Consider the following 23,914-nt stretch of genomic DNA (forward strand, 5'->3'; position numbering starts at 1 on the left):
GTGCTTTGTGGTTTTCATTCATCTCCGTTTACCCCATGAATGAAAACATGCACCCCATGCGGATTCTTTCTTGTCCCCTTTAAACGGAGGCACGTGTGTTGTAAGAAGAAAGTGAAGACTCTCAATCAAAAACAAATAACCAACTGTCTTCTTATTTTATTTTTCTTAAAATAAAAAGTTAAATGTTAACGAAACAGTCATATCCCTACCACATGCGACAGTAGTTTGCTGTAACCACTACCTCTCGCAGGATCACAGAAAAGCAGTGCAAAGGGGAGTCTCAGAAATGCAGTTTCATCAAATAAAGTCTGTGACCGAAAAATGACATTTGAAAACTCAACTTGCAATAATATTTCAGAGTTTCATTGCAGAGAATTACAAATATTTTTTATATGCGCTTGTCGGCCAATATAACGGTTACATTAAATACTTTCAATCTTTCTAAATTTAACATCCCTCCTTGATAGTATGTGTAATGGTTTCGTCCGTGAGGTTACCGGAAGTTGTTTGAGCTGCCATGTTTGGTTGCTTTGTTGTAGGCTTCTACTTGGTTTCCTACAGAATTACTAAGTGTGGAAATGGAGCCGAGCTGGAGTACGTTTCTTTTTCAAGTAAGTTCACTCTTGGGGAGGGGAATCTGGAGGGCTCGTGAAACAACCGTACAAATGTAGCCATGAGGTGATTAAGCGGCAAAAACAAATTTTAAGCGAGTAATGCCAAGATCAAGTAACCAAGCAAAACAATGGTATATGAATCCAGGCTTCCAGCTGTGAAGCTTGGGAATGACGCTAGAACAAAAAATCAATTCTCATCAACGTATGTTTGAAAAATTTGGCTTGTTTTCTCATTGTATCAATATGTAGATAATGGATGTTGGATAACTCGACAGCGTTGGCGATTTTTCAAGTTTGTTTGCCAAGTCGATCCTGCAAAACATGCGGGATCATTTGAAGTGAGGCTGGAGACGCCACTGCACCGTTACAACAGAGACAGACCTGTTTTCGCTGTGATTGAAGGCTTTGATCGGACGCCATGAGATAATGAGATGAGATTTTCACTGTAAAGCATGTTATCCCACCATTTTCTCCATTAAAAGTGAATAGTGACAGTGAGTTTGGATAAGTATCTACTTATCTTATCAACTGCTGAGATTTACAAACGGCCATCCGCAAGTCCGCGGTGAACTTTCCGCTCGCCTCAGCCGGTGTTCTGTCGAGTTGTGCTGCTTTGCAAAATGCTACCGTAGCGCGAATCGATAGAAGAGGCTATCAATTTTCGCTGTTATGTATGATTTTTTTGGTTCGTAATAGAGGCCAGACTGTCGTAAGAGTAAGGTGAGCAAATTTTAATTCTCTGTTATGAAACTTTTAGTCAAGATTTCAGGGAAACCTATCCAAATAGAGTTATACCGTATCTCAAATTATTTCCTCAGCACTGAATCGCCCAGTACTACACTAATACTCACTCCATTTGTATTTTCAGAGTACAAGTAACGTGATTTGGCACCGTATTATAATAAACCCATTAAATATTCCGAAGAAGAGATCCGAAAGATTACTGTGCTTCATTAAATAATGCTCCAGTGGTGACAAGCGCCCAGAATTGTGCCCCAGCGCAGGCGCGAAGCCGCTTAGTTGCACATCTCACAAGGAAGCACTTCTCGATAGAACACCGGCTCGACAGTAACTAGCCAAGTTAGCTAACGATGTTTATCAAACTCGCTGGCTAATTCAGCTTAATTTGGGCGAGGCCCCCGTAATAAGCTTACAGAGCGAATGTTACACGACTCCGTGTACGTGGCTGTAACATTACAGCCCTTTGTTTATTAACTAGCTATTAATTCTTGAGGACCGCGGCGGAAAGGAATTCAAACTATGCACACAACAACATCAGCTAATACTAGCAACCAAGAAGCTGATTTGAAATTAGCACCGACATTACGCAATGTGTAAATCCATTTTCAGCCAGAAAGTGAGTGCTGCAGTCAGGAGTGATATCTGACACGGTTTAGTGGTTTGCACTGTGCTCTAAGATGGAAGGCTATTGTTCATTGAAATGAATGAAATGTTTTATCCCCCTGGCCCTCTTAGCCTCAAAGACTTACCCCTCAAAATGAAAAGTTGAGTTTTTAGGGCGACGTTGTGTCTAAAACCACGATAGTTTTGCCGCTTCTCATTTTGTTTGACAACAAGCTTCTCATTTTGTCTGTTTCTTATCATTACAAGAACTTTAGTCCGCTGCTCTGGTGTTTTCCCCAAGTCGTAACAGACATTTTTCAAGCATAGTATCTATCAAGTGAAACCTCTGTATGTGATAGTGGGAGTGACAAACTCCTCCTGGGAAGAACTTCCTCAATGAACTCTGCAGCTGTGCACTCTGTCACAGCTTCATTCATAAGATACTTTTAAGAATACAATTCATATTTATAAAAATAGTAAATCAGTAATACTAAATATGAGAGTATACAAGCAGAATTACTTTGTAATACTTCAGTGACATGTTTTTTTCTACAATTTTCCACCTTTTGTACAGATAATCTTATTAAGTGTGTTATGGGAAGAGGAGGCATAGCTTATGTAGGATAGTTGTTATATGGAGCTGTTAATTTTGTTATGATGGGGAAGATTTGGCTACTAGAAGAATGCTGAAAGAATTTAGTGCTTTCTTGTATGACCATTTGAAGTCATGAAGATAAGGTTTACCCTTACTTAAGCCAACTTCAATACCACTTTTCTGGAGTTGTTTCACATAAGTGTATGATTAAGCGAGCAAGAACTGTAAAGAGTAAGAATATTGCATGGTGGGATGCTTTTATCATATTTGTTTTTCATGATGTGCTCATCACAGCTTTTGGCATACGTCACCTGTTTTGTAGTAGCAGTAATATTTTGCTCTGCTGTCACACTGATTACTTACTCACATCTTCGAGCTATTTCTTCCTGAGGCAGATGGACAGTGTGGCGTGTTGTTGAGTGTTTGGCATCCAGCCAGAAGCTCTGCATGCATTATGTACCTCGCACTGTTACAGTGTTGGTCTCATGTAAATCTGTGCAGTGCAGTTTGCACTTCATTCAATAACAAGCAACAAACTAAATCTCTGCAATGTTTTTGGGGTCTGTAATGTGTTTCTTTAGTCTGAAAATGGGTGTTTTATTAAATTAAACTGAGAGATGATGATTAGCATATTTTTGTTTTGATACTTTTCAGGCGTCTAAAATCTGTATTGTTGTGCAAATGAGCTGGGAAATTACCATAAGTGCAGCTGTAACTCATATTTTCAATATAAGTAAGATACTTTTGAAAGAAAGAGGGGGGGGAAAGTACTCAACCCACTGGAGTAAAGCTGCCCAGCCAATGCATTTCTTTGTCACTTGTTTGCCGCTGGATGCAAGGTCATGCATCAGTTTTACCACACAAAAAAGAGAACTGTGACACCTTGACATGAGAGGGCCATGACATAGAGCTCGTGTGTCTGAAACTCTAATTTGACTTTCTGATGACACTTTGATAACCAGTCAAGACATTGTTAAATATCAGTTAAAGAGTGTTTCATCTAAAAAAAATACTAACCCAGTGTTGATTCCAAGGACATTTTCTTTTCAAGTTTCTAAATGCCTAAAATGAAACAAAAACTAAACTGTGTAAAGTTTAAAAAAAAAAAAAAAAAAAAGAACTTATCTTAAAGTCTTTTTCAAGAAAACTATTGGGTACATTTAAGACTTCTATTTGTTGAATAAAAGGACCTGAGAACAGGCTGATTGAAGGTTTTAGAGCTAATTTGATAAACAGGTCTGCTGAGAAAGCCAGCTGATATGAAGCAAACTCTACCATTGATTTTTAATCATTGTGTGTCTGTGGCCATATGATGGATTTGTGTCCCAACATTTCAGGCCTGACTTGTTTTTTGTCTTTTCACGTCAGAAAAAATGTCAGGACCTAAAAATTGAAAAAAAAAAAAGAGAGAGAGAGAGAGGAGAGAGAACGTAGCCGTCCATTGACAAGTTGCCAACTACAAACCCCTATGGAAGTCATCCATTTCTGATTTAATTTTTTTCTGAAGTAAAAAAAAGCATAAATCAAAAAGCAAAAACTTGATCAAGTTTTAAACAGTTGTTAACAAAAGATCATTTCGAGGTAGACATGGCTGTTGCAGGTGCAACAATTTTCTAAACCATGACTCAAAAGTATCCCGGTGAGTCAGCATGTACCATAGAGCTCTCAAACCAGCTCACCTAAATGGAATGCAGCCTTTATTAATGTAACTCGTTACCCAAGTGCATTTCCTGCCATGATGAGTAAATTTTCCTGCTTTGAAAAGAGACCATTGCCAGCTTGTAGGCATGTATTGTATGAATAATGCTGTAAACTAACACGTCGGAAATTCAAAAACTTTAGAGGCATGACACATTTAAGGTTTCACATCACTTTTCCAAATGCATTTAGCCACATCTAAACTCCTGAATCTAGGTTTTCACTGCAGAGGTTTTGCTGTCAAAGAATTTTTTTTAGGTTACTGTTTAAGTTTTGATGCCTGTTGTATTTTTTTGACAGATTTCAGATTTGAATTTTCAGTTTATGCCAAGAGTTATTATTGATTTTGCTGCATTGAGATGATTCTTGGTTATCCAGATTGAAATAAAATGTACTTTCTTCCAGTTATTTTAAATATTTTTTTAAATGTGTTTACTTTTTAAACATTATCCCCAAGTTGTAGTGCTTGTTCTGCCAGCTGTCTGCTTACCTGTAACTCTGTGCTCCAGTCAGCACTGAATGTTTTTTCAAATTATGGAAACTGAAGCATCCAAATCGTATTTTAGCAACATATGTTCTTTATGAATGTAATCACGTCAGTGCACATGGGGAAACAAATGGCTAAAAGGCTTCAGGTTAGATTCAAACCTAGGCTGTCTACTGCAGACTTAAGTGACTATAAATGGGGAACACAACTTTAACTTCAAGTTCTGATAGGGTGAAATTTTCTTATATCTTCAAGCCTGTATCAGTTTGTCTTGGTTTAAGATGAACATGCTTTATCATTTTCATAATGATTTTTTTAAAGAGAAGTTTTTTTTCGTTCTGTATCTTTTTGTATCAGAGATCAGTTGTACATCATTTGCTGGCTTTGTACGTCATGTTGTTTCTATCTCAGCGACCAAGTGTTTTTTCTTTTCTCAGTGCAGAGCCTTGATTGTAAAATCCCAGCTGTTGCCCAGGTTTTAAGTGTTTGCAGTGCTCTTGAAAAACATAATCCATAGACGTTAAACTGCATAACAACACTGCTGCTCCGGACGTGCTTTTGTTTCTGTTTGTGGTTTGCATTTTCATGTTTAGTTTAACACTTTAGGACGCTTGAGATTATTTACTTGAGTTTCTTAATATAGTGAACTAACAAGACGTTGATTGTAACAAACTCTTGCATGTAAAAGAATTTTATGTATCAAAACATCCTCAAGAACATTTTGCTCTCTCCTGAATAAATACCCAAGTTCTTGCCACCTACACCTTCAACAAGCAAAGCATTGATTTTCTGAAGTGTCTGTCTAGTTTGCAATGTATTATAGAATCCATAAAGATAATAAACATAACTGAGGTCATGTTTTGTAAGACTGAGAGTTCCTGCCAAATGCTTAAGAACTTGTAAACAAGAGAAAAAACAATAGAGCAAACTTGCGGTTCAGATAAACATTTCACTTTTTTGTTGAATTTGTGCCCCTTTCTGTTATGATTTCTGTTTGCTCTTCTCATTTTCTGTTATGAATTAGACTTCAGATTTGGGCGAGCAGCTGTAGAGAGCGTTTGAAAAGATTTCAGAAAAGACAGTGTCTAATCTGACTCAGGCCATGAGCTCAGTTCAAGTCTACAGTGGCCTGTGGAGCCATCGGGACACTCCCTCCATTTTGATGTTATTTATGAGAGAGCAGCCCCAGTTGTCAGAGCGCATTTGTGTCAAAATGGTCAGAGCTGCATGAAGGCACAGCAGCTTACAGGCTCTGCACCTCTGTGTCGAAGCAGGCCGTCTGCAGCGGCTATGTCTGCTGTTCACAGGCTTTACAAAGAGGGTTCCCGGCTGATACCCCCCCACCCTCCCCCCAACCAACCCAAACAGAAAGCCCCCCCCAAACCCTTGTTGTGCCAACGGACTGGCATGATGATGACTAATCCTGGAAGGTGGCAAGTGTGAGCAGGTGCTTAGACAAATGGATGGGTGGGCTTGGTGGCATTTTCTACCAAGTTCCCAGGTCCCATTGCGTACGAGGGAATGACGTTGAGTTTGGTTGAGCAGTGTGTGGATAAACAATGTCCCCGTCTCATGAATAGATGAGCCAAATCAATGAAGATGAGCATACAAAGCTCCCCTGCTGAGGCATCACTGCTCAGATTTGTGTCTCTCACAATAGGCTAGATGACATAAGGAGGACATTGTGTGGTTCATTTTTCTTCTCTGTCCGATGCCTCCTCTTTTCCTACTCCTTTCTGGGCTGGCCCTCTGCGATGGATGATTGAACCTCAAAGGGAAAGGTCAAGCATTTCACCTTGCCCTTTCTTGCTTGTAGTTGACAACACGACGGTCTTGACTGCGTCCATTTACCAAAACAGCAGTGGAGGCTGTGTTACATTTTTTGTCTGATGTGGAAAACATGGCGATTGAAGGGAAATTACAGAAGGAAATGTAATAACTAATAAGTTTAGTACTGGGAATCAGCAGGGTCTAAATTAATATTAAGTAATACATGTTGCACTATTTGCTTTGCAGCTATTCGTATTCATTACTGGCCTTTTTTTAAGCATGAAGGTCAGGTAGACTCCAGGTTAAAAAAAAAAAAATGGTCAAAATGTGAACTGACTTCAAGCCTTTGTTAGAACTGAAAAAGGGACGATTTGAAATGAATAATTTACCCATGGTTCAAATGGAATACCAATCAGTTGAAAATTGATGAGTTAAAAATCAAACCCTAATATTTTACTTAACACAGCTAAATTTAGGATTACAGAATCTGAATGTCAAATTGGTTTGGGGAGCGTGGCTAATATTAGCAGAGCTAGCACCCCAACTGTAGATCCACAATTTAATCTCAAAATACCCATTTTGGTTGTACTGTGCAATGTAGGCTTTGTCACATTAAACACACACAGAATATAAATAGCTCCATTTATATTTTGTGTATCAGAATAAACTGCGTCCGGCTAAAAGATCTATCACTTGTCTACGCTTGTTTGGATCCTGATGGTCGAGTATCTGCTAGCAAGCAGAGCTAAAGCCCTGACTATTAGCTAGAGGCTGTTCTACAGTTTGCACACAGCACATGACCTGCACTTAAGGCCTACAATAATAACGAAAATAATAATATTAATGATAATAATAATAAAAATAAAATTTAAGGGTGCACGGATCACAATTTTTCTGGCCCATCACTGATCTTTAAAAAGCCTGACCTACCGATACCGGTGTTGGCAAATAGCGTTTTTATGTTTTATTTTTTTATCACTAACAGCATAAACCTTCGATGTTACAATCTAATTTTATTGAAAATCATTGAACAAAACCTGTGAAACAATAAAAAATTTATGTTTGAACTTAAACAACCAATAAAGTTTCCAGAGTTTTAGGTCTCAGGGCAAAAAGCAACAATGGCTGGCTGTCATACCTTCCGAGAGGAATACAAGATCAATTTCATTTATGAGAGTGGGCCGATCACAATTAACGAAACCGGCACCAATTGATCGGTGCATATGAAAAACGGATACCTTCTTAAATTATCTCACAACTCTGGTTCAGCCTACTGGTAAGGTGAGCAGATTTAGTTGTTGAGCTGACTTAATGTATCCATCCCAAGACTTAAAAAAAGCAAAGCTAAAAGATAACAGTGATTATGAAAAACTTAAAGTGATACTCTGGGATGGAAAAAGTTGGGTCCTATCATAAGGTTTAGAGCAGAAATTACCCCTACAGCAGTGTTTTTGTGCAGCAGAAGCCCAGAGCGCTCGCACCGAACACCCCCTCCCTGCTCCTCTGCTGGTTTCCTCTGCACTCAGATGGGGCCATTTTTTACTTGACCAAAAACACAAATAAACAGACTCCCACCAAAAAAATCTGATATCGGTCTGCATTCAAGCTTTATTAGGAGAATTTTCAGCACGTTACTTTCACACAAAAACATCGCTAAATAAGGCTCTAGTTCTCATTGTGTCTCTTCGTCCTGGCAGACTACCTGCGTTTGTTTATATCTGGCACGGCGCGCGCGGACTGATACTCTAAGCGGCGAGCGCCTTGTAGCCAGCTGTGGCTCTGCAGTGGAGGTAGCGCCGTTTTACGACACGATGAGAACTAGAGCTTTATTTAGCGGTGTTTTGTGTGAAAGTAACGCGCTGAAAATTCTCCTAATAAAACGTGAATGCAGACCGACAGCAGATTTTTTTGGTGGGAGTCCTTTTATTCGTGTTTTTGGTCAAGTAAAAAATGGCCCCGTCTGAGTGCAGAGGAAACCGGCTGACGAGCAGGGGGGTGTTTGGTGCGTGCGCCCTGAGCTTCTGCTGCACAAAAACACTGCTGTAGGGGTAATTTCTGCCCTAAACCTTGTGATAGGACCCAACTTGTTCCATCCCAGAGTATCACTTTAAAGTCTGGTCTATACTTCTGCGTTGATGTGATGCCATAGACCTGTTTCACTGTTCATGGTCTTCTGCCTAACTGTAGCTCAGTGTAGAAACAATGCTAATAGTATGCTTTAGAATTGGTCCTTTTGGCAGCATCACACTTTCTGCATTTACAACACAGAACTTGTCGTACATCAGAAGCACATTCCACCCAAGTCATCCCAAGTATTCTTCTTTGTCACAGTTGCAGACCTATCAAAAGCAATGCTTGTCACCTCAGATTTCACATAGCACACCTGAGGCCTGTACTACGAAGCTGGGTTTTAACTTCAGGGTTAACCCTGACTTTTCTGTCCTATGATGCTGGCTCACTTCTTACCAGGGTAAATCGCCGTGGGAACTTACCCTGAACAGCTAACCTGCAGGAGCAGGTTTTGTCCTGGATAAGAGATCACCAGACTAAAAGGCACCAGCTCCTGACCAATCACTTTTCTTGGAAAATGACATGTCCAATCTTAAAAGATCCTTTTGACATTGGTGTGCAGATCATGAGAGGAGTCCAAAAGATATCAATGGAAACTATAAACCAAAGGAAGGGCTCTGCGCTCAGCCTGAAACATCTGTGCCGTGAAATTGGGTGATCAGAGTGCTTTCTGATTATATTGTCCGATGAATTATTGTATAATTCTACAAATTTACGCATTAACAGAGTCTGCAATTTTCTGCCAGCATTCTCTCCTGGCTTTTGCACTGGCAACAGTGTTGCTTTTGGCCAGGATGATGTTTTTAAATTCTTTGTACTTTTTAAGAATATATATCTGCTCCTCTGGGGTTAAGTGGCTACTCTGCAGGGTTTCTCCCATTTCTCCATGTTGGCGACTGGTTAGATGCTGCAAACACCACACACCCCTTTTATGTTAGCATGCGCTAATCAAGTGTGGGAAACCCTGCTTTGTAGTATCGCTTACCAGGATTGCAAATTTTTAGGCAAGTCAACCCATGTAACAGAGAGATACTCCGGGTGAGTTGATCACGCTTCATAGTAGTGGTCCTGGAGCCACTCTAGACCAGGTAACAGCACGGCGGGGACGTGGGATATGACATGGCAGAAATCACACTGAATTTAAAGAAATGCACGAGTTTTTTGTGGACATGAACAATAGGTGCCAGCTGTGATGTTGTAGAGTCAATGCTGTAAACTTAAGACTTAATTCTGCACCAGTTTAGCAAAATAGCTAACTCAGTCCTTTCTAACTGCACAACAAGGGCAAGAAAGCACGGTTACATTACCGGAGCCTCCATCCAGTACATAATATGTGAGGAAAACTTTGCTTGTTGGCATTATGATACTATATGTTCTGACACTATGGCATTTTTTTCCCAAATGCTCAAACTGTGATATTGCAATGTTAAATTCAGTAGTTATATAACCTGTTTTCTTTTGCTTGTTATCAGCGGTCTTGAAATCACACGGACATTCTGTTTGTTTTTTATTTTAGGTTTTCATATCCTGAGTAACATGCTCAGAAAAAAAATGTTTTTTTTTTACTGGAAATGCCCAGTTGTTTCAGTAGCTTAGCTTTTAAATTGTATGTTCTTGGTTATGACTGAGACAAGAGATACAATTCTTGTCTGACCAACCCAGTTGGGAGGTACAAAACAGTTTACTTCAAGAAGTAAACCCAGTCTGTCACTGGTTGTTCCTACTGCTAATTGCACTCACCCATCTCACCCCCATTTGTGTTGTGGCAGCAGTCGGCATTTGTGTGCAACCACAAAACCCCAATAACACAATGTAGGAGGCCTTGTTGTTTGTCTGGTTTACTGACCTGTATTTCTCCATTGTGTGTGTGTGTGTGTGTGTGTGTGTGTGTGTGTGTGTGTGTGTGTGTGTGTGTGTGTGTGTGTGTGTGTGTGTGTGTGTGTGTGTGTGTGTGTGTGTGTGTGTGTGTGTGTGTGTGTGTGTGTGTGTGTGTGTGTGTGTGTGTGTGTTGCTTGTGCTCTTGAACTCAGTTACTTCTCTGAACTCTTTAACTGAGCACGACACTTGAGCAAACGGTCTGCTGTTTTGAGTTGCAGACTGTTTGTGCCTCTAATTTGGTGTGCTTGCTTTGCAGTAACATGATGAATCAGCACAGTCATGATGGGATCATTTTTCAGGCAGTACATTCCGACTCTTTTGCGTTAGTGGCAGGCTGCGTCAACCTCGTTTATGACTGATTCAGGGCCCATTTTGAACCCTTTAAAACCCCACTAACTATTGCTGCTGTCAGGGACTAAAGATTCATGTTGACTTTTTAAGATGAATATGCAGTGGCTTTATTCTTAAGAGTACAAACCAAAAACTTAATATTTCATTTCTTTTTTGTGGGGTGCTCACTGTTTTGTGTTTGTGCTGTGTCAGTGTCTGAAACATTGTCATACAGTTTGCCAACCAGATATTCATTTCTGTGTTTGTTTCTACAGCAGGCCAATGAAGCCCTCCACCACCAGCACCAGGTGGCCCAGAACAGCCTGCTGCCACTTCTTAATGCGGGAACCGAACAAGTTGACCAGAAGCCCATCCTGCCCATCCAAATAGACCAGAAGCCTCCTTCCAGCGCCGCTGATCTCCTCAAGGACAATGTGGCCAGTGGAGGTGGTGTACGGCCACCAGTGCCTGTTATAAAGAAGGAGCACAAAGGAAAAACACCTTTTGTTTGTGGTTACTGCAACAAGGCCTTCCGCGACAGCTACCACCTGCGACGCCATGAGTCCAGCCACACTGGTATTAAAATGGTGTCACGGCCAAAGAAGACCGCCCAGACAGCCCCGACCATGGTACCCATGATCTCCACCATGTCCCGGGAGAACAATGGCAACCCTTCCTATATCTCTACAGTAGCTGGAATCCTCTCCACAGCAACCACCTCAGTTTCCTCCAGTATCATGACATCATCAGCAATGGGGAACGTGCAGCAGCAAAATGTGCCCAAGAAGCCCGCCAAACCTGTCAAGAAGAACCACGGGTGTGAGATGTGCGGCAAGGCCTTCCGTGACGTCTATCACCTGAATCGCCACAAGCTGTCCCATTCGGATGAGAAGCCGTTTGAGTGCCCTATCTGCCAGCAACGCTTTAAAAGGAAGGACAGGATGACCTACCACGTCCGCTCTCACGACGGAGGAGTCCATAAGCCCTATGTTTGCTCAGTGTGTGGGAAAGGCTTCTCCAGGTACGGACAGGTTTTCATAGTGTTGCTGACTGATATTTGTAGCAGTCCTGTGTTTTAGTAGCTTACACTGCAAGTAAGCAAATGTTTTAAATCAATACTTCTGAATTTCCCCAAGTTTTGGAAAAAATCCCCATAGATACTGCTAACTACCAAATACAAAAAATGGAGCTTAAAGATAAATGCTAAACACCCTCTGTGGCTTTTACTCTGTGCCCTGTCAGACGACTGCTCAAAGAGGATCAGATCCTGTCTAAGCACTGGACGGCTGCTAAGGGCTAGCAATAGATTTCATGGGGAGATAATATTACCAGTTTCAGATGTCTTTGTATGTTCCCCTTATAGCTCTGGAGCCGACAGAATAATTTGTTGTGTACCCTCTCGGAGCAAAAGCATTGACATGGTTTTGAACTGTCACTCGTGAATGTTTGTGAATGTTTTAGGGCCTGTCTCATGAAGCTGGGTTCACTCCTTAACCCTGTAAAGCATGACCCATCAAAAAATAGCCAGAAATTTCCTTTTTTTTTAACTGAGGGCCAAAATACAATTTCAGCAGCCTTTAGTGTTATGATAATCCAAAGGGAGTAGGATACTAGTTTTCCAGAGGTTAAAACAGGTTTTTAAGGAAGTCTATGATTAAATAGTGGTCTTTCAAACTCATGTATCAAAAATGATACACTTAGCATTTTAAGGTCAATCCTTCAGTGTGGAACAGGAATCTTAAAAGCTCTGTGCCGTGCTAGCACAAAGGAGTACCAAAAAAATACAGTTTAGTTCCTCAATGGAAGGGGACACAGATACAGATGTCTGATCTTTAAACATGTCTCTCCAAATAAAAGACAAAGTAACAAATGTTTGCAACTCCTCCACGTGTGTATCAGAATCAGAGGGGGTGTTGAGTAAGAGCAGCTGACAAGATGTTCTAAATTGGTGAGAAAATGGAGCAAATGCAAAAGAGAATGTTTTTGCAGCTTTGGAGTTTATTCTTCAAGAAAGAAGGTTTCTGTAAACAGGAAGCATGCTCTTTAGATCTCTGTCATTCTTGTGGTACTGAACACAAAGTAATTTCTTGCTGTGATGGTTTCACTCTCAACTCGTACACCTGTTTACATGAAAATTCAGAAAAACATAGAGCTATCCTAACTTTTCTTTACAACATAAACCTAACTTTTCTGTTGTTTTCTTTGCAGCGAATATTAAGACTGCACTCACCAGATGCTTCATTCTTTTACTAAGAGAGCAAATAGATGTAGCTTACTGAACGACTTGCATATAGAGCTGCACCGTGATCACATAGAGGAATTATCGTACTGCCATCTTCTGTCTGTCTAGCTTCCCAGTGGCTGAATTCTCCTATTATTTAAAGTATTTCCAAGAACTTCAGATTTGTACTCATGCTGACCCCCTGCGCCATTTCAACCACATGTTTAAACAGTCGCACATGGGAGAGCACCAGTGGCAGAGGAGTACCGAGGGAGGGGGAGGCGTCACTTGTCACTTTGCGGTTCCCGCCAGCATGTCACAGATTCTCTTTCCCCTGGGAATGCAGTGAACCATGCTGTAATGTTCAGGTCAACACGCTGACAATGTAGTAAACACATATTTTGTTAAAGGTGGTCTCATTTTAATTCTTGTTAAGATTGCACACAAACACATACACTTAAAAATAGCAAACAAAGATATAAAACATGGTGCCCAGTAGCAAGGTATTGACACCATGTGAAGATTTGTGTTCTGCAACACAACTTCAACAAATACATCAGAAGTGTTCTCAGGCCAAGTGGTAACATTAGCTCTGTGCTGTGCAGGGCAGTTTCAGGCATGCCTCCAAAACAGTGACGTGGGGTAAGGATTCATCAGCACACTGGAAAGTGAGAATGGGGCCTGAATAACAGGGTACTGAGTCACTGCCACTCAGCCAAATACGTAGGCAGGCACTGTCTACAGTCTGCTCCTCTTGTCAGTGGGACAGAAAAGGAGAAAGGAAAAAGGGGGAAACTGATTACGGTTCACAGCACCAGAGAGGAGACACCACTTGGCTCATCACATTTCTACTTAAAAAAATAATCAACAGCATGAAGCTTTCCGGTTCGGGAACAGCTGCCAGAGCTATAGCTCTTACTCACTCCATTATGACATTTCTAACATGATTCAGCTCACAGCTTCACTAGAACTAACAAGCTGACAGGGGAGGAGCAGTGCCAAGACGAATTTGTGAATGCTGGAGTTTCACTGTAAAGGTCAAGAGGCAAAGAACAGATTTCTAGCCTCTACTGATAAGAAGTGAACAGCAGCTCATACACTGGAACACTGGAATGTGTTGTCATCATAATACATTTTGTTTAACCCCTTTGGAAGGTTCAGGTAGTACTCCAATAAAATAATGTTTGAATTCTAAATGATCTATCATCACGAGATTCAGTGGACTTAGCATTGAAAATGTACAAGATATGCCTTGAATATGAAAATGAGCCTACAGGTTTCAGACGGTTTAATGCAAGAAATACATAACGTGCCATGCTTTGTGTTTACAAGAAGAATACCTTTTAAATTTATCAGTGAAACTGAACTGTGGTGTTTCAGCTGTTCTCTCTGAGGTATGGAGCAAATGTTCCCCATTGTTTTTCAGATGCAACAACTGACCCCCCTTCCTTCAGCATTAACAAAGTGGAATAAACTTTTCCACCTAGATAGTTGCCTCCTAATCCTAAGAGTAGGATGTTGCACAAACTCAGCTCTGATTCTTGATCTTACTGTAAATTCCCAGTCAGATTTACATCACCTTGCTGCTAGCAGATAGAAAACAGAGGCATTGTACTGAAAAGCAGCGCTTTCATTTTATTCTGAGCTCTTGTGAAAAATGTTCAAACTTACCCCGTCAGTGTGGTCGGTTTTTTTGAAACTAGGTCAGACTTGTTCATGCACGATTGATCCTGCAGAATTAACCGCAATCGACTGAATTTTGGATTTTCTTGTGCTCATTATCAGGGCAGACAGAGCAAATCAATATCTTTCTGCGCTTTTGCACTTGCAATCCACAGAAAGCGTTGTTTTGACTTTGTGCTGGTGCGTTTACATGGATACTTTACACTGATAAAAGAAAGTTCTGAACAACCAGCATTTAAATGAGAATTTAAAAAAATAGTTAAAGCACCCTGGATTTTTTTTTTTAGCTTTTATTACATGATTCTTCTCACCTACAGTTGATATTCAAATGACCTGCTTTAATTTTTCACTAAAATTCAAGGTAATCATTTATCAAATTTGATGACCACATGAAGAATTAAGACTTAAATCCAACAAATTAATATAGCAAAGTCATAATCATGCTTTTCTTGTCTTTTAAGTTTTATTACTAATGCAGAGACTCCCAGACTTCCAATGCACACTGTATCTCTGTTCTAAGTTTAGACAGGTGATTGTTTCTTTCTTTTTTTTTTTCATCCAGGCCGGACCACTTGAGCTGCCATGTGAAGCATGTGCATTCTTCAGAAAGACCGTTTAAATGTCAAGTAACGGTGAGAGTTACTACGCCTTATGTTTATATTTTTATTTTTGATAATTGATGGTTGTTGTAATTGTTGTACATCACTGACCTTTGACCCTTTCTGCTTTCTGGTTACAGGCCTGTACCTCTGCTTTCGCCACCAAAGATAGACTGCGCTCCCACATGATCCGACATGAAGGCAAAGTCACCTGCAGCATCTGTGGGAAGATGCTGAGTGCGGCCTACATCACCAGCCATCTGAAGACTCACGGACAGACCAACTTTAACTGTAATAAAGGTACGTTAGACTTCGGGAACACTAACCAACAGCATCCAGGTGTACACAGTAGAGATTCCTTTAATCTCTCTTCTTGGCAAGTGGCTGTTGTGAGTCAGATTACTGTTGTAATCATCTAAAGAGGATGTTATCTTTTCAAACAATGTTCTAATCCTGGTTGTCAATTTTCTGGAAAAAAATGTAGCAGAAGTATGGTGTCTTTGAAGGTCAAAACTCTTCTGAAAAAAGGGCGACATGAGAAAAGACAACATAAAGAACACTCAGACACTTGTGACGGTTAACTTAACACAACATTTAAAATAACAGCATTTCATGGCATTTCACATAATAAAACATTTTATAGAATCCAGTGATTTTGTAAATATTATGCATGAAACTGAGATGCTAATTAACCCTTTTACATAGTAGTGTTAGATTTTTAAATAGCAAACAATAAACAGACACAGCGAAGAGTAAATCTTTCTCAGAACAGAACGCTTTTCTGTCAACATGTATTCCTTTCCAACACAAGAACATTTCACCAAAGCACACTATAATAGAAAATATTTTAACCTAAGACATACCTCTCATGTAACAATATCTTTTTTCAATGCAAAATTTAACTCTACAGATTCTTTTACAAGACACAACCTTTTATAGAATATATCTGGACTTGTCAGGTTCATGTTGCTCATTTTAAGTCGAATAAGACTTTAAAAAAAAAAAAAAAATTATATATTTAAACTCTTGTGTAGATATTTGTTGCAGTACCTTGTATTGACCTGTACAACCTCTACATAGGCTGATGTCCATTATCCACTTTTCTTCTGACACCAAATCACCAAAACAAAAGCCTAATACTCTTTCTTTATTTTCCAGATGGCAACGAAGTCTGCAATTCTGCCTCAGCTACACCTGTGACCATCTCTGCCCCCATCACCACAACTATGAACAGGGGCATCCAGAACAACCCTGTAACCATAGCGGCACAAATGAACATTAGCACCAACACAGTCAACATCACATCTCCAGTGAGCCTCCAGCACCCAGTCACCATCACTGGGCCTGTCAACATTGCCTCTGTCAACATCCCGGCCTCGGCACCCATGAATATCGCTCATCCGGTCGCAATAACCACCCCCATGCCTATGAATATGGCTGGGCCCATCAACATTGCTATGAGGCCCGTGGATAGCATGTCCTTCCTGTCCCAAGTCTTGCCTTCTTCCCCACCCTGGTAAAGAAAAAGAAAGAAGAGCGAGTGCTGCGAACTGGCCAGAAAGAAAGGGAAAAATGAAGTGATACTAGAGACTCCTGTACTCATCATTTGCACCTCAGCCCCAGGTCCCTGTACCAACGATTACTTCATTCAACCCCGAAGTGACTGTTTGCATGAACTATGTGGCCGGTAGAAGCTCCTACAAGTCCCAGCTACATCCCGGCTTAGGAAGAGTGGCTCACATAAGATGCAGAACACTTGAGTAGAAACCAAGTAGGATTTATCTTGAAATCAGGACAACAGTAAGACTTAGAGTAGTCAGTTAGAGCAATGAAACTGTGATTTGTATCAAGACTAAGGAGAAGAGAGGAGAGGAGGACTCTGTAGGAAAAACACACCTGTGCTTTTACAAAAGGGAGATGAGAGATGGACTGAAGCAATAACTATGAATTGCTGTTTTGATGTTTTACAGGTTCTCTCCCAAAGCCTCTGGGTGTTTCTTTGTATGTTGTTTTTTTAACTATAGCCTGCTAATCACTATTTAATGTAATAGGAAATGAGTCTAGTAAAAGGGACAGCAGCTTCCACTTGCATGGAAGGATATTTTTTCACAGTGCTATAGCTTTTTTTCCTTCTCTGATAGTAGGTATGCTCTTGAGGTACAGTAACTAACTTGTACAGTTGACATAGTAATGTATTTTCATGTCAGCATTTTAACTTTTTTGCTTTTGTCATTCAAGCGGATATCGTGACAATGTCCTCTTGAAAAAGAATTGTTTGTACTATGTTTTCTACTTGGATGGAAACAGAGAAGTTTGTTTTTATTTTGCCTATTGGTAGTGTTGATTTTTTTTTTCCATGAAGTCAGAGTGGAGTGAGTCTTGCACTGAAAGCATATCCTACACACAGGTGAACAGCAGTATTATCAAAGATCAAATTGGAGTCTTAGATGTTTGGGTTAGCATGCCTGCGCTTGAGGGCCATCTAGTGGCTGACCATGGAAAGGCCTGGCCTTGTAGTGAAGCTTTTTCATGCTGTTCGTCATCATTAAGGTGACTACTTATTTTATCTGACTCTGTACACTGTTTCTTTTTGCGTCATCTTATCTGTTATAACCCCAAGATAATACTTAGGACCCCTCACTCAGGAAGACATTTATAAGCCCATTTATCATAAATTTAGACCCTATTTAAGTTTATAATAAATATACCATGTATTTTCTCAATACTCTTTTTTTAGATTTCTTATCATTTGAAATTAAAAAAGTCTTTGCCAGACTTACATCAGGGACTTGAAGTCCAGTAATTAGTTATTTTGAAACATAGCCGTCCATTTAAATAATCATGTACTGTGCAATGGCATACATGCTGTACCTATTTTTTCACATTTCCTTGAGTTAAGTCTCGGGCTGCAAAGGAATGTTGCTTAGATCTGGATGAGTTTGAAATGCAAGTTTGTGCCCATAAAAATAATGGGACAATATTGATGTTGCATGACTCTAAACACTGTAGCTGTTGAACATGAATTATTTTTTTAAGAATGCCATGTTAACTAAACAGTGTTGCAGCTCTCTGAGTTGATTCAGTGTATACTGAGAAATGCAATATGCATGTTTGTCATTTTTCCCAAGTTTGCTTTTAAACGAAATGTTAGTGTAGCTTTTTATTTTATTTTTATGTTCTTATGCATTTAAGTAGATACACTATGATAGCCTGTTTGCCAAATTTGATACAAAAATAATGTGATGAACTGAACATTTCATGTGGAATTAAACATCTCTTTATTTTTAAGGAAAAAATTGGAAATTCCAGGACCCTTGTGAAAGCAGTTGAATGTATATCTTTGTACAAAACTATTTTAGTTCCACGGATAAGGTAGTTACAGTAGATGTGAAAGATAAAATAACCTTTTTTATAAATCTTTTGTATTAGAACATTAACAATGGTAATTTTGTATATATGAGAGGCTAGGCTTTCTGATTAGCAGAAAGGTCAAACATTCCTACATTTTTTTAAATGTATGTTTGTCAAATTATTACATAAACATGCGCAATGTTATGTGCCTTTTATTTGGGTTGTCTAAATAAAAGAAAACTATCAAATGTGTTTTGGTGTATTCAATATTATATCAAGCCAGCATCACACAGAGAACATTCTGTATTAGCATAAAATACCAATCTATGGCTCAAACTGCTGATGAATAGTTTACTGAACAAAATGTGAGCCAAATCCACTTGCAGTAGGTACAGTATGCAAGAGAAACACAAACCTAAAGCAAACACCCTTTTTTTTTTAAATTGTACATCAGCTAAAGTTAATTTTGCCCATTAAGCCCACCACATGTATAGGTATCCATTGCTATTTGGAAACCTGTACTATACAGGGACCCGTTATTACACGCTCTGCACACTCAAAACTAAAAATAAACCGAAACTGAAAAAAAAAAAAAAATTGGTCGCAACACTTTACAGCGTTACCGCGTGATAAGGTTGTTACACGGTTTTTAAGATATTTCCAGTCATGTTGACTTTTTAAATATGGAATAACATGACTCTTTAAAGAAACAAAGTACACACCAAAAGACCATGAAAACGTTTTCGTTTTAACAAATCCTACGGTTCTGCTGACATCTATGCCACCACTTTAGCATGAAGTCCTTTAATAAGGTGCTGAGGGGACAAGGGTAATTTGATGGAAATGATGTCATCAGACAAGTAAGCTTATGGCGGGAAAACATTTGATTCGACGTTAAACGAATGAATTATCAATGTCGACACAAAAACACTGTTATCGAAGTAACCTCGCAGATAAATCCAATGAAACCTCCAAATTAGAGAGCCATGTATCAAGTGTTTTTTTTTTTTTTTTTTTTGAGGCCTGACAGCTAAAGGTGAGTTTTGGACTTGGTTCACCAAATAGCCATGTCTGGAAATGTAATTTGGCTATCAATTTATTTGCCTCAAAAGCTTCATAGGGCATAATTTTCCGCACCAAAATTAATAAACAGCTTTACTAGCTCGTGTTTAGAGAAAGATTTAAGGTGTTGGGGGAAAAAAATCTAGCAAATTTTAAGTTTATATTACAAAATATCACGTGTTGTATACATTTTATTTGTTAATGTCAAAAACTCTTTTTATGTTCACCTTTAAATTTTCCTGTCAGTTCCTATGTCAATGTGAGTCTTAAATACATTAATTTAAAAAAAGCATAGACTAGAAGAATGGGACCAGTGCAGGAAGTCAAAGAAGTCAAAATATGGTTTGAAAAGTGCAGAATTGGCTTAATACTTTAGGGATAATGGTAAAAGGTTCCTAGGCCACAAGTTAAAACCAACCTGACAGAAATCAGTCTTCTTTTTCTTACTGCTGGAATAAGTCTGCTGGGAAAAAAAGTTTTCTCTAACTGTTTCATTATTTTTTTTTATAATGTACAAAAATTCCTCTATTAGTCGTCATTTTTCTTTACACCAATAAATATTTTGGTGGTCTCTGAGATGACAGGCCTCAACTTCTGACAAACAATCTCACCACATTCACAGTCGCTAAGATCATACAGCTAGAGTCAAGCCACTGTTGTTGTTTTTGATGCCATCTGCATGTTTACCAAATGGGAAACAAATAGAGAAAATGCTATTTGCCTTCACTTGTCAAAAAATTTCAGAAGAAAAGTACAGAGCACTTTTCCTCAACACTTAAATGTGGCTGTTTTTTTTTTTTTACTTTCTTCTTTTTTCAAACATAGTACCTTGTTGTCCACCAGATGGTGTTATCCATGCATATTTCATTGTAATGTGCTGCTTAAGCTCTCTGGCCTCATAAGCCCACTCTCTTAAAAAGAAGACTTGTCTCATGTGCAGGGATATTAATTTCATGCACTTATATGATGGTGTGTTTTTTGTAGATCATGTGGGTGGGGGAGGGGTGAGAAGAAATCAAGACCAAATTAATAAAGAGGAAAATATTTGACTTGATCGGCCCTAATTTTGCTGTGAGAGACTTTACTCTTACTGGTAAGGAAAGTGTGCAATGACAACATTACATATATTTACTCCTCTTAATATATGATTTAAAAATAATGTTGGCAGATCATTAATTTTCCATTCAATTCATGCTGTTGATCTCAGGCCCACCACTGTGTTCTCTTGTGCACTCCCTTTTTATCCCACTGTTGTAGAAACTGCATATATCAAATAAAAATATTAAAGGTTAGAAGACTGTCTTGTCCTTTAAAAGGAAAAAGGACAACTCCCTTGGCTGTTCTGTAGGGCGGAGAGTTCAGATAGAGTTCAGAAAGAGTTCACTAGAGTGCTATTCTGCTCTACATCCTGTTTTCATATTAATGCAATAATGTGGGCGATGAACATATTACACGTTTTAAAAGGCTTAAGGAATTAAATCGTGACATTTTTACGTCTGTTACAAACATTTTGAAAACTGAGGTTTTGTATGAGGTCACACAGCACTTGGGAACCTAGCATGAAAGGTACATTAAGGAGGGAGAGATAAACTGTAAATAACTTACTGAACCAGTCACAGAAATATAGAAACACAATTTTAATAAAAATGAGATGAAATTAATGTAATAAGGTGTGCAAACATCACGCAAAAAAAGTATATGTATATTGTGAGATACCAGAATATTGTGAAGCCAGTATAAATTTTTAGAAGCACTCTTGATGTTTGTCTTTCAACTTTTGATCTAATAATGAAGCTCATGCTTTATACTTGGGAGTTTCTCATGTTGACAAGATGTTGAAGAATTGGAAATATACTTGAAACCTTTTATGGTCTAAAATCTAAAGCCTTTTAAGGTCCTAAACACAGTTCCTCTTAATTTGCTCCATGGTGAGGCATAGCATCATGACTGTCTTCATGACGTGTTGACTTGGGACCTTCTCAACCCACAGTGACCAAATGCTGTCCTGGTTACACAGGGGAACACTGACACAGATTTTCCAACTGACCATGTGCAGGGGTTGATGATTCAAACGCCCTTTCTTAGGATCAAAATTATCGTGCTGAATTTCAGCATTTGTGTCAGAAAGTCTTATTTCAAGCAGTAATCATAAAATAACTAAGGATGCACTGATCTGATCTTGGTATTGGGTATCTACGCCGATCCAGTCCCTCAAAGCTGAATTGGGTATTGGTGGGAAAGGAACGTTCCAGACTTGACACTAGGCTTAAATATGATTGAGTCTACAAGGTATAAAATGTTACAATCAAATAGTCATTTCTGTAAATTCTGAAGCATTTTTTGTAACCAAACTGCTTTTAAACATGTAAACACTTATAGTTTAAATAAGTATTAACTTCAGTAATTCTATATGTATTCATTTTTGTTTTTTACTCAAAACATGATCAGCCTTTTCCTGCAGTAGAGCATGCAGTTTATTATTTAACACTGGTTGCTGATCAAGATCGGTATCAGCTGATACCCAAAATATTGGTATCGGGACCAGAAAAATTGGATCACTGCGTCCCTTAAAATTTACATTTTAAGTGATAAATGCTATTTGTTGGCTTAAGAGGTTCTTCCTTGTGTTGACTGAATAATCACACTTGTCATGACCTTAAAGTGTTTTTTCTTTTAAAGACTAAAACAATGATGAACTATCCTCCCACAACATTGGGTAAGCTGTAAACATGACTCCAGGGTGATGTGTCTAAACAGCACAACTCCATGCCTATCTTAAGACAGTAAAGAAAACTTATGGTAACGCTTTATATTAAGGTCCTGTAATAAGCACTAATAAGACCTTTGTAAGTACTTATAAGATGCCTATTAAAGTTGTTATTTGTTTATAAGACTATATAATTGCTTAATAAGTGTTTAATACGGTCATTTTAATAGTTAATACAAGACAAGTTAATCTATAAGGTTTATGGAACCTAACCCTAACCCTCTTTGTTTTTTGTCTGCTTTTGTCTCTCATGAGCCCTACCCCAGCCCTTCCTCTAAACCTGACCATTCAGGGCCCCAGGCCTAAACCTAACCTGTGGGGCCTCACGCCTAACCCTTACAATGACCTTATTAAACACTTATTAAGCAGTTATATAGTCTTATAAACAAATAATAATGTGAATAAGCATCTTATAAGTACTTACAAAGGTCTTTTTAATGCTTATTACATGACCTTAATATGAAGCGATACCAAACTTATTTACTCCTATTTTTTGTTGGATGTTAGATGAAGTAAATAACTTCCTTGTTATTCAAATTTTAGTGAAGTGAATAGTTTAAGGAGAAATTTGATGAAAGATGTTTTATTGGGGCACCGGTATGGCCTAGTTGGTTTAGGTGGCATGTCCCATGATGCTTCGCTAGAGCCTGCGGCCCAGGTTCCACCCGAACCTGTGGCATCTTTCTTGAATGTCACTCCCAAATCTGGTGCCTAAATGTTTCCTGCTTTATCCCTACTTCCATCTACCCTAATGAGAGATACAAAAAATAACTTAACAGATACTTTGTAACTATCACATGGTTACATTTCAATTTTTCTTCCAGTTGCTAGACACAGAACACGCAGTTGAACAAGCACACGCACATGAATAGATAAATCCGTGACAATACCTGAAAAACTTTGATGTGCAAATTTCCTGAATTGTGTTTCTGTGTCTTCCAAAACATGCTAGATTTTTAAATGTAAAAAAGATTTTATTAGAGAGGTAAGAGAAGGAGAGAAAACGACTAAGAAGAAAGCAAGCAATTCAAAAAGATTTAATCACGTGTCTGTTTTTATTGTACAAAATATTGAAACTGTAGACATCCTACCTCTGCTGGATTGCCCAATTGAGAAGATCTCTGAGCTCAAGTACACTTCAAAAAAAGAAAGGAAGAAAATCTGAGTAAGTGTTTGTCTAATTTTAGTATCTATCAGACTTATAAGCCACATTCACCTTATGAGTCCAGAAAATGTCTTACTTCAAGGTATCTAAAGACAAAAACGATGCCTAAATTGCTCGTAAAGACTAAAACAATTGGCCACTGAGGTTGGGAAAATGTTATTTTTTTTCTTTTCAAATGTTTTTATTTCAAGAAACTCCACTTGAAAAATTGTCTGTTCTCATTAGCAGAGCAAAAAACAATCCAGTTTTGTCTTTTTGAATTAATACATTTTTCTGGACT

The 23,914-nt window shown here is 38.8% G+C and overlaps 1 protein-coding gene across 1 annotated transcript; it reads left to right on the plus strand.

The window, feature by feature from the left end:
• The first annotated feature begins 497 nt into the window (after positions 1 to 497).
• On the plus strand, positions 498 to 18,830 carry vezf1a (vascular endothelial zinc finger 1a). Its single transcript, XM_074673050.1, has 5 exons — positions 498 to 611; positions 11,062 to 11,807; positions 15,253 to 15,322; positions 15,430 to 15,589; positions 16,448 to 18,830. Exons 1-5 carry the CDS (start codon positions 579 to 581, stop codon positions 16,807 to 16,809), a joined length of 1,371 nt encoding a protein of 456 aa, XP_074529151.1. The 5' UTR covers positions 498 to 578; the 3' UTR covers positions 16,810 to 18,830.
• Positions 18,831 to 23,914: the final 5,084 nt, after the last annotated feature.

Source organism: Halichoeres trimaculatus, unplaced genomic scaffold (genome assembly GCF_033239565.1).
Source record: "Halichoeres trimaculatus isolate MK-OKI-2021-1 unplaced genomic scaffold, fHalTri1.1 fHalTri1_scaffold_6, whole genome shotgun sequence".
Classification (NCBI taxonomy): domain Eukaryota; kingdom Metazoa; phylum Chordata; class Actinopteri; order Labriformes; family Labridae; genus Halichoeres; species Halichoeres trimaculatus.